Here is an 11,586-nt window from a genome sequence, read left to right as displayed (position 1 = left end):
ATGGTGGGGGTTGGAGCTATTCGTAGCGTACGTTTCAATTTTAAAGTAAATATTTGCCTCCAGGGTGCTTTTGATATTTATTAGCTTCTGTTCCTTGGGTTGTTTATTGGCTGGTCATTTGGCGAATGCCACTAAGTAGTGGACATTAGAGCCGGGCTCTAGGGTAGGAGGGAGCTGTTAGTTCTACTAATGGCACCCATATATGCCATAAATTCAAAGCTTTACCTCTAAGTGAAGGGTAGTTAGCAGCCGTCGATTGGCGACTTTTCTGCAAATGCAAACAAATTACATTTGATTAGAAATATGCGTTGGGGTGGGAATTAAACCCCAATGACATTTGACAAATGATCGGAGGCAACTTTAAGCGATTAACTCGTTGATTTGGCACAGACCCCAACCCCTTCCCCCACCCTCCGAAACATTCCAAGGCAGTCACAACAAACTACTTAACATATTGTCGGTGTGGGCCCAACATGTTTGGCTGCTTGGGCCAATGTCTTAAAGGATTTCAGTGTCCTTGCCTGATGATGCGTTGTCAAATGCTTTGCCTGTCTAACTGACTGACTGGCTGGCTGTCCAATGACATGCAAATGTATGCAGATCTTCGCTTTTGTCATGTCAACGCAGGCAAATCGCAACTTTTTTTTTTTGTATTTTCGGGAGCACAACCAAAAATTTCTAACCAGTCCGTCGCCTTCGCTTGCCTGCCTTTTGTATAAATTGTACCTCTTTTCTATATGTTTTTTTCTCGTTTTGTTGGTTAAATCTGCGCGCATGTTTGTGAGGCAAATAAAAAATGCAAAATAAATGCGTAAATCTCTAACAGTAAAGGGTCTGGGGCGGGCTGAGGGGGCGTGGGGATGGGATGGGCCAGCAAATGTGTCTGCAAAGTTTTTGCAGGTGCCATGTCTTTGTGTGTCTGCCCGATTTCAGTTTCTATGCAGACGACGACAAGAGACAGTTCATCAACTTGACTTGTGATTTCCGGTTTTTCAGTATTTTAGTTGTTCTTTTTTTTTCAAATTCTTTCGTTTCGCAACGACAACTTTAAAAGCGGATTAGGCAATGACACAATGGAGCAACGCACCCCTGTAGTGATAGAAGATGAGCTTTGCGTGCAAGTCTGATAGTTTCTTGGAAGCTTAGGAATGCAAGTCATAAGGGCATGAGAACAAGGTTCAATAATGCAGGTGAACACTGTCAGCAGATTCAAATTCTAGCTACATATATTGCTTATGCGATTTTTTTAAATTTGTATTATGCAACATATAATTATTTGGAAGGATCACTTACACCTCGACAGATAAGACATGAAAAAATTACCATACAGTGTGTTTGATGGTCGCAGAAGGCCGCATAAAAGCGAATACGATCTGATTAAATAGTGGCGTTAGTGGAACATTTTAATTTTAATAAGAAAATCCAAATTTAGAGCACGTTTTGCTGAGCAAACTAATTTCACGCTGGTTAGGTCGTTAATTTAAGGACCAAATAAATAGCTGAATTTGAGTTGCAGATGTCTAAATAATTTAAATATTTAATTTTGGAGCAAAAAAAAAACCGCAACAAAAAATTTGTTTAAATAAAACCAACCACTGATAAACGTCTCTCATATGTATATTATGATAAATAGTTATGTAGATAGATAAATAGATAGATAGACAGATAGATGTTTCATATAAATTATTTTCAATCTTTGGCCAATATTATTATGTAGTTGATATTAATACATTTTCATTTCGATTTTTAATATATTTTCATACTTTTGGAACTATCTATTCGTGTTGGGAAGAAGGGTTTAAAATAAAAGCTTTAATTTTCTTTAATGTTCTTAATTCCTTTGAATTCAAAGTTATCTCTTAACATTATGGTTTGTTTTCATTTGTTTGATTGGTACTGTTACTTCAAGTAATGAATATCAAGTTGATATTGATATGATTTTCGAGCTTGCGGTCAAATTTGTTTGAAAGTAGAACATGCCTTAAAGCCGAGATATACTTTCATTCGTTCTAAGTCCCCATGACTTTCTTGAATCTTGGGATCAACTCACTACTTATGTTCCTTTCAGCTGAAATATTTTCGAATCTAAAATGCAGGCTTCAAGTTATCTGCCTCAGTTAGTTCAACAGCTGCCGCACTTTGTTTAGAATTCACACACGCACATCGCAGGTTAGACGCAACCATCCCCGCTCCCTCCCCGGCCCAGTTCCTGCCTCAGCATTGTTAAATACCAAGTGGCAAAGGTGTGCCTCTGTGGTGTGTGGCGTGAGTGCCAAAAATCCACCACTCGTTAAGTTATAGCCGCCATACATACGAGTACATACATATAGTACATACTTGTATATATGTGTGTACACAAAACAGTGAAAACAATTTTTGGCGCAGAAAAAATAAAGCGAAAATGTTTTAACGCTTCGACGCATAATGACAACAAACAAATCGCTTCATTTAACAAATAATAGCTGCCAGCAGCGACGTTTAAAAAACAAACAGCAGCAAGAGCTGCAAAAACAACAACAGCGGCAACAGCCGAAGAATTTTCAACTGAAAAAATAATCGCTTATTGAACACGTTGTCGTTGTCTTCATCAACATCAGCATCAGCATCGAGAGGTAAACAATGACACATGGCAAGTGCCACGCCCACATCAAATGAAAGCCAAGTGGCACTTGTCGAGAGTGAAGCGGAATGAAGGGGGGCTGGGGGGAGAAGAGCGTGCATATTTTTTTGCAATTAGAGTGGGACGCATAAGGGCCCTGAACAGACCATTTGACTAGGTGTGGGATAGGGCCTACCATTACTTACCGATGGCAGTCCACCCCGTTCAACCAGTAATGCATAATTGCAAAGAGGGGCGTAGACAGGGGCGGTGCTGGACGCAGGCAGCGCATGAGCATTTCTGCCACCGCATAGTTTCGTTGATTGGCAGACATGTAGATATAACTTTGGCTTAATTAACGCTGCGGCAAGCAACAAAAGCAACCTGTAATTATCATGATAATAACAACAATTCATTTCTAACGAATTACCTCGTGGCACGCAGCAAGCAGACAGCGAGCAGCTCTAAAAATAACAACCACAAGAACAATAAGAATGGCTGCAACAAATGGCTGCCACTGCAGATGGAAAGTCCCCATTCATTTCTATTTATTAGAAAGCTCATGCGAGACTCCACAATTATGTTACCGTGTCTTAAAAGGTTTTACCCATAACTTATTTTAACTTTAAAATAACAAAAGACCTCAGTCATAGAAGATTCTTCCTAGTGTTCCCAACTCTTCCATTATGTAGGTATTAGGCGGACAAACATGTGTCTTAAAACTCGCGAAAACTGCTTCAAGATTATTATTATTATTTTTTTTATTCTTTTTTTATTAGTTTTTAGTACGACAAGAAATTATCTTATAAATAAATGTTCTAGTCATTATTATTTAAATGGCTCTTAAGTCAGATTTGTTCAATTTCTAAGTTACAAGCGATTGATATTTTCCAGATTCAACGCTACTATTTGGAGTCATTGATATTATCTGGTTTTTTTATTTTAGTCTTTATACCTTATAGTAGCAGAGGATGCATTTTTAAACCCTGTTCCCGAAAAATAAAGGGTATACTTTAAAGAAAATTTTGTAGCAGGCAAAAGGAAGCATCTCCGACCCATTAAAATACATATTTATATGTATTCTTAAATATAAAAAACTTGTAGAAGCTCCCAATCCATTTCCGCGCTACTGAATTAAATGTAAAAATCTTGGTGTGTTAAATCTTTTAATTCACTTTTAATAGGAATTCCTTAATACCTCACAATTTCAAAACTATATTCAGAAACCGAACTAAATAGCAAATTTTGGTATAATTCTCTACCTCTCTTTATAAATTATCAAAATCAAAAATCAATTTAAAGAAAACCTATTAGCGAAAGTATTTCTGTCCTTTTTACTACTCCTATGGAATCTGTTCATTTCAGAATTATGACTATTCGATTGGTAAGCTTAATAAATAAACTACTGATTGATAAGCTAGCCCCAAACTAATTAATGGGAAATTAATGAAAGTCTTCGAAAAGAAAAGATAAATACGGCAATATAATTTATGATTCTATTTGACAACAAGCTGATTGGATAAATTTTTAAACATTTTGAATTTAATATTTGATTTACAATAAGCAAATGCAATTAATTTTATTGAAATTTCAGTGGCCTGCAATAAGTAACTCAAAATTATTTTTCGTTTAACGCAACATTGTTTGATTTCAACAAAAACTAACTGCATATATTTTCAACTCAGTGTCAAAACTAACTGAAAAACGTTTTAAATATATTAACCACTTCTTCATTTCAAATAAGTTGTTAAAATGCTTAATAAATTTTGATTTTGAATTCATTAAAAATAACTAACTAACATTAAAAGGTGAATTTGCGAATAAATATATTATTAAAGGAGAATAACTTCTTACCCTTTGAGTAAAGGGTATACAAATAAATGAGCTTCAAACAACCTAAAAAATTTTAAATTTTAAAAATGTGAGATTAGTGTAGAGTATTTATCTTAATTTAAAGAATCTGAATGTGTCGATACCATTACCCATTGGGTACAGGGAATATTGTAGAGGTTTTATCTTAATTTAAAGAATCAGACAAAATGTTGAAGTCCACTTTTCATAAAGCTGTCGAGAATTCGAATCCCTTCTGTGGTTTGACAGCACCTTATTGTGCTCTTTTGAGTTTCCCCAAGTCAAGCTGACCCCAATATGTTGGCCAGCACATTCGAACAAGCAAATTGAACTTGAGGCAAACATGCAACTTCCTTCCTTCCTTCCAACGACAACCACATTTTGTCGCTGGCTTGTACTCGTGCCATGTAAAGTTGCCAATTTTGTGGCGCTCAAGACATTTTGAGGCTAATTAAGTCCACTTCTTGCTCTGGTTGCTGACAAGCTAAGAAAATGCTAAACACTTTCCGGCATTGACATTTGCCGCGCTCATGCAAGCCACAAATGTTGCGCATACGCCACGTTGCCGAGCAAATTTATGCTATAGTTCTCCCCGTATTTCTTGTTTTTTTTACAGTTTTTTTTTAAACGACTATAAAAAAGTAATGTACTGTAATACCACTCTGAAAGTGTTGGTGGTGCTGGAAAATTTATGACAATTTAAAGCACGCTAAGCTCACAACAAGGAAAACTCTCGTATTGCTTGGCACTTGGCACTGAGCACCCAAACCCAAACCTTGAAAGTCCTCGGCTCTGGCCAATTAAAAATGCTTTCCCGGCTTATCGCACGCGCACCCGCGTTTTTCTTTGGCAAAGTTTTACGAATTTCCACACCAGCGCCTCCGCGCCTTCGCGCTGCTGCCTGCTACTTGCGGCTTTTGCTGTTGCTCAAAGGTGTTGAAAGTTTGTAGAAGTTTCGTCCTTATGCCTGCGCACAAGTTGTACTCGCTGTAATCTAGCGACGCTTTAATCCTGCGGCTGGTTTATTACGCCGCTTCCGCACGGCTCCGCTGATAAGAAATTAATGTGCAAAAATTTATTGTAACCGCCAGCAAGGCGTTAGCGACGCCCACGCTCGCTTGGCAATTAGCGGCCTAATCAAATAAGCCGGTTTTAATTGTTGTAACAAGTACACAAATTATTGAAGAGAAATCGGGTCTGGACTGCAAAGCTGCTCAGTCGCTCACTCAACGACTTGTTCCTCCTGCTGCGGAACACCATAGAAGAGGACATAGGCGATCTCTAGTGCCGAGAGCAGCTGCATGCCGAACATCATAATAATCTTCATATAAATGGGTCCATAGTTCTCGGCTGCCACCACAGACTGGTCTGCAATCAGGCTGAACACGTGCTGCACGCTACTCACATAGCTATGGATGCAGTGCAGCAGATAGGGCAGCATGAATACCCAATTGAGACTATGGATGTGCCCGGCCTCACCCACAACCAAGTGTCTGCTTCTTAATTTAAAGATCAAAGCGGCGGGCAGGGTATATATATTGGCTTCTCCAAAGGTTGCAAAAACATTGTTAATAGCTACACCTAGTTTATAATGCCCAGACTCCCGATACAGATGCAGACTAGGACGTAGCAATATAATCCAGCAGGCACCAAGCAGAATCAAGTAGATTGTCCAACGCCTCATGGCTTCGCCACTAAGAAGTTGAGAGCTCAAGCGTCTGATCTTAATAAAATAATTTCATATTTTGACAGAAATATTTCGATACATTTTATAAAAACACAAATTTCAAAGCAATGAAAGAGCGAAGGTAGAGTGCGTGATTTATTAGTGATATTACTTGTATATGTAAGTTTTCAATCGTTTCTTTTTTTTAAAATATTATATCATATTATTATGAATGGACCTGCAAATTAGGCCATGACATAACATTTTACATACATAAACGAGACATAAGTTTTACAGTTTAACATTACATTCTATACATTTTTACATTTATAGTGAAAACATTTCACTATTGGGGTTAGTTAGTAAGATCTCTTTAGGCGGCTGATTGGGATAGATGGGCAGAGGGACCTGGGAAGACTTTTGTGCCGATTATTTGGTGTGCCGATTTTTTCGGAACTCCACAGTTTCTAAATTAGAAAACAACACTTTACGAAATAAACATGTAACTAAAACATTAGACATTAACTAAACCATTATAACATAAAACATAATTATTGAAACGAAATGGGCAATCAAAGGTTTGAGGAATTGGGACCGAAAGTGTTATATATATTAAATATATTTTTGAATGCTCTAGATAATACCCTCTTAGGTTAATACGTAGTATAAATGCTTGGGCTGTAAAGAAATGATAAAGTAATTTCCTATATCGAGTCGAAGGCCCTAGGAGCTAGTGCTCGGTAAACTAATATTAATATTAGTACAATATTTAATTTTTAAAAATAAAAATAATAAAAAAATAAAAATTTCCTATATTTTCGTCCAAAATTCTAGACCGAAAATGTTGTTTTGCAACTGTTTTCGAGAAATTACTGGGAATTAGACTGGGAGGAGGCTTCCTCTATCATCCTCTAGTGTTTATTTAAATCTCCATTTTTTGATCATCAATTTTGAATATTATATAAGGCGCTCTATAATCGAAAACTGTTCATCGTTTTGTAACACAAAAAAAGTCGTTTTCATTGGGAATTAAAGTCTGATTTACCAGACAGCAATTCTAAACACTGCTAAAGTATAACAGCATTTATAACTTCTTTGCTAACGAAAATACAAGCTCATACAAATCAATCACACAATTTCTAAACACAATTAAGGCTAATGTTTAAATGTTAACATCGCTCTAAAAACACAATTGGTGATGGCGTTTTTCTCGTAACTAACGTGGACGGCCAAATAATTCTTTGCACTAAACGGTGCAAAGTAACTTAAATCAAAAAAAAAAAAAGTCTGATTTATTATAGATAACATTATACTTGTATGTTTCCTATTTATTTTTTTTAGTTTCGGAAAGTTTTCATTGGGAATTAAAGTCTGATTTAGTATAGAAAAAATAATATGTTTCCTACATCATTGTTTTGGAAAGCCTTCATCTAATTTCTGTGCGAATGTTAATATGAGGTCTGTCTTCTTTATATGTATGTAAGTACATACCTTCGCAACATTATAAGCACCCCACTGACTCACACTTAGCGTTTTTAGCCATCTTTTAGTACGCCTTCTATGCACTCTATCCCTCCCAACCAAAAATCATTTACTGTGCCTACCTTGCTCTACCCCTCCCCACCTGGACACACTGGCAAGGACTTAAGAAGCATGAGGACACATGTTGGAACGCACCTCATGCAGCGACAATGGGCCGCCTCTAATACCCACGCAAAAATATAGCCAACTAAAGTCCCTTAAGCACTCGCCGCAGGACACAATGGCAGGACAACGTGGCGTGTAAGAAAACAAAAAATAATAAAAAAAAATGGAAGACAACCTAAACAACATTTCGCACTAAGACCCGCGCTTGAGCCAACCAGTGAAGTTTTGCAGCAAACCGCAAGTCAAACAGAAATCTCAACTGGCGAAAATTTATGTGCCTCAGGGCGGCAACTTCATTATGCAATGACCTACAATGAAATGGGCTGCCGTTGCACGAAATTTATGTGCAAAGTTGAGAGACAGCCTAAGTACTGGGGGCTTGCCCAGACAAGTTGAAGTTGAAGTTGCAGCTTCAACTTAGCCGCAACACTTGCATCTCCACTCGCCTGTTCCACCGCTCGTGACGTCACGGGGCGCTGATAACGACCCATTGGTATTGGTAGCTACTGGCAGCTACCATAGCTAGGCAATTAGGTGATAAAAAACCTTGCCCGAGCTTATCGCCTCAAAACTAGCACGACAATTCTCAGTCCATAAGTTGACTGCCAATTGAAAGGTACGACATGGGAATGGTTCTCAAATATTTGCTGCTACTGGGCTGCTTAGGGTGTACGCTCGCAGAGGTGCGTTACGACCACTACAAGGTCTATAAGGTGCGCATAGATCGGCTGGAAGAGTTCGAGCTACTCAACACCAATGAGCGCCAGTTGCAGGTGAGTTCTTGTTTCAACTTGTCAAGTGGTTCCCCCATAAAAGAAGTGTGGAACCTTGCAGCTAAGCACTTGGCGCGAAATAAGAAAGTTGGGCGAAGAAGCAGACGTTATGCTGCCACCCGAGACACAATTAGCCTTCGAGCAGCTACTAGTGGGCCACAACATTACTTATGCGACCAAAATCGAGAACGTCCAGACGCTGATCGATGGCCAGAGGCCAAAGCAACGTACTGGTTATATGGAGTGGACGCAGTTCCATACGCTGGATGAGATCTATGCCTGGCTGGATGTGATCGAGGCGCGTTACCCCAACATTGTGACACCTTTCATCATTGGCAACTCGTACGAGGGACGACCTATACGTGGCATCAAAATCTCCTACAAGCCGGGCAACAAGGCTGTCTTCATTGAGTCCAACATACATGCGCGCGAGTGGATTACCTCGGCTACCATCACCTACTTCATTGACGAGCTACTGGTGCCTCGTAATCCGGGGGTGCGTGACATAGCACTAAATGTCGATTGGTATATAATACCAGTTCTGAATGTGGACGGTTTCGTTTACTCACACGAAGTGGTAAGAGCTACAAATAATCGATCTAATCAATTGCAATTATGCCGCCGTTTATAGACGCTTATCGTACGGCCATATTATTACTTCCATAATAATAAATTTATGGGAACTTATCTTTATTGCTTTCCCTATTACCTGTAGGAACGACTCTGGCGCAAGTCGCGTCTGCCCTCCGATCCGACTGGCAACTGTATTGGCACGGATTTAAATCGTAACTTTGATTTTCTTTGGATGTGTGAGTTTTCTCTTTTTCGTTCTACGTTCTCAATATCTCATTTCTAGTATCAGTTCCGCTCCATTTCTCGCTCTCATATAAGCTTTACCTTTTTTTTAAGAACTTTATTCTCAATTTTGTAGATTTTCATATTTTTCTTCTCTTAAGTCAAACCTCAGATTTGCCTCGCTCTCAGATTATAGTAATTCTTTTTTTTACAATCTTTATCTTTATAATTTCAGTGGTGGGAGCTGAATCTGATCCCTGCTCGGAGATTTATGCTGGACCCTCTGCCGAATCCGACGTAGAGATTCATCAGTTGACCACATACATAAACAATTCCATACCCGAGGATACTATTAAGATCTATATATCACTGCACTCCTATGGTCAGTACGTGCTCTCTCCATGGGGTCATGTAGATGACGAATTTCCCGACCACTATCCACAAATGATGCACGTAGCCGAAGGCTTTGCCAACGCCCTCTACAGACGCTATCAAACGGAATTTACCTATGGTTCCAGTGCCACCACCCTATGTAAGTGCTCAAGACCCCTTTTATTCGAATCAATAAGTATTTATATGCATTTCACATATCATATATCAGACAAGGTTTCCGGTTCGGGCAAGGAGTGGGCCTATGGCGTGAAGAACATACCCATACCCTACACCATAGAGTTACGTGATAAGGGAGAATACGGTTTTGTACTGCCACCGGAAGATATAATACCCGTGGCTCGTGAAGTGACGGATGGATTTGTTGGCATGATAATGGCCGCACGTGAAATTGATATTTTGTGAAGGTAGACAAACGCAAATTTCTTTCGAAATAAAAATCCCCCTTGACAAGCAGTTGTGCAGGCCATGCCCCAACAGAGAACCCCCGTTGACAAAGCAGTGTGGCCGCCACTGCTTGTTAAGCTTTTGCTCCGCCCCAAAAACGAGCGAAATGCCGAAGCTTCCAATCAGCGCGCGTGCGAGACGCAAAATGGAAAACCGAAACGAAATTTGCCGAGTTGCGCTGATAAGAAGAAGAAGAAGTAGAGGAGCAGCAGCAACAGCAGCAGCAGGAACAGGAACAGGAGCAGTCCTAACGGTTCTGCGCCGCTGCTGCTACATTTTTTTGCTCAGTTGTTTATGTTTGTTGCTTTGCTTGGCTTTCGTTTTATTTTTTTTTTCTTTTTGCCTTTTTCCAAGTGTGAAAGGCGCCGTTGTCGAAGTCCAAAGTCTCCGCCTCTTTTCAACGCGCGCAGCATCCTGCGATTGTCGTGGCTGTGTTGGCGAAAGCTTATGTATGCTTATGTGTAGGAATGTGTATATGTGTGTGGCAGATGTGTGTGTGTGTGAATGTGTGGATGGCTCCTACTCGTATGCGCATCCAGCAAATAAAAATAAACGCAACGAATCGCAAATCGAGCTGCCAGCCAACGAAATTCTTCAACAACATCTACAACATGGCGCCTGTCTGCCACCTAGAATATACGAATTTTTATATACATATACGAGTATGTATAGCCGTACCACATAACGGTGAACATATAGACAGCCTCAGCTCGTACAAGTAGATGCTTTTATGTGCGCTTGCACTTATTTTTTTCAATTTGTCTAATGAAATTGCGTTTCCATCTTGCGACGCAGTGCAGAGAGCAGCCACAAAAAACCAAAAAAAAAAAAACATAAAAACAAAATAGAAGAAGGAAACTCGGAAAAAATCTTGGAAATTTCGAGTAAAATATACCGTTGACACTTTTTGCGCATACGATGTACGCGACTCCCTTCCTTTCCACTCCTGCATGCACACATATGTGTGTGGCTGGTGTGTGTGCCTTTGTGTGTGTGTAGCTGTGTGTGTGTGTATGTGTCAGTGGTCGCCTCTTTGGCTCACTGCTCATTCTGCATATAAATTGAAATTTACTTGCGTTTCTGCTATTGCTAGTTTGTGTTGCTGTTGTCAGTTGCACCTTTATGACAATTTTCTTGCTGCCACTTTCTTTTTGTTGCGCATATTGCGGTGATGAATTTTTCCCTTTGAGTTATGTAAGATGTCTGTACAGAGCACTAGAAGGTGCTGGGTTGGCTTCCACAACCGTTTGGACCATCCTTTTGGCTTTGACAGCTAAAACCCCTTCAAACGAATTGAAACAAATCACACGAGAGAAATACACGCAAATGCGCATTATGTCTAATTAAAGTAATAGATCCTTTTTCGGTGGACAAAGTTGGCTCTTCAGAGCTTTAAGAAATCTGAAACCTCTTGAATA

General features: G+C 39.4%; 2 protein-coding genes across 2 annotated transcripts; one reads left to right on the top strand and one right to left on the bottom strand.

The window, feature by feature from the left end:
* Positions 1–5,672: 5,672 nt before the first annotated feature.
* On the bottom strand, positions 5,673–6,194 carry LOC115622371. The gene has a single exon (XM_030516293.1). It carries the CDS (start codon positions 6,132–6,134, stop codon positions 5,673–5,675), a length of 462 nt encoding a protein of 153 aa, XP_030372153.1. The 5' UTR covers positions 6,135–6,194.
* A 1,332-nt stretch (positions 6,195–7,526) lies between these two features.
* LOC115622703 (zinc carboxypeptidase) lies at positions 7,527–10,177 on the top strand. Its single transcript, XM_030516733.1, has 6 exons — positions 7,527–7,595; positions 7,656–8,536; positions 8,598–9,113; positions 9,252–9,345; positions 9,567–9,863; positions 9,933–10,177. The coding sequence occupies exons 2-6, from the start codon at positions 8,387–8,389 to the stop codon at positions 10,124–10,126; spliced, it is 1,251 nt and encodes a 416-aa protein (XP_030372593.1). The 5' UTR covers positions 7,527–7,595; positions 7,656–8,386; the 3' UTR covers positions 10,127–10,177.
* The last annotated feature ends 1,409 nt before the right edge of the window (positions 10,178–11,586 follow it).

Source organism: Scaptodrosophila lebanonensis, unplaced genomic scaffold (genome assembly GCF_003285725.1).
Source record: "Scaptodrosophila lebanonensis strain 11010-0011.00,11010-0021.00 unplaced genomic scaffold, SlebRS2 tig00000043-arrow-pilon, whole genome shotgun sequence".
Classification (NCBI taxonomy): domain Eukaryota; kingdom Metazoa; phylum Arthropoda; class Insecta; order Diptera; family Drosophilidae; genus Scaptodrosophila; species Scaptodrosophila lebanonensis.
The sequence above is the reverse complement of the archived record's forward strand: the minus strand, read 5'-3'. Positions and strand labels throughout refer to the sequence as shown.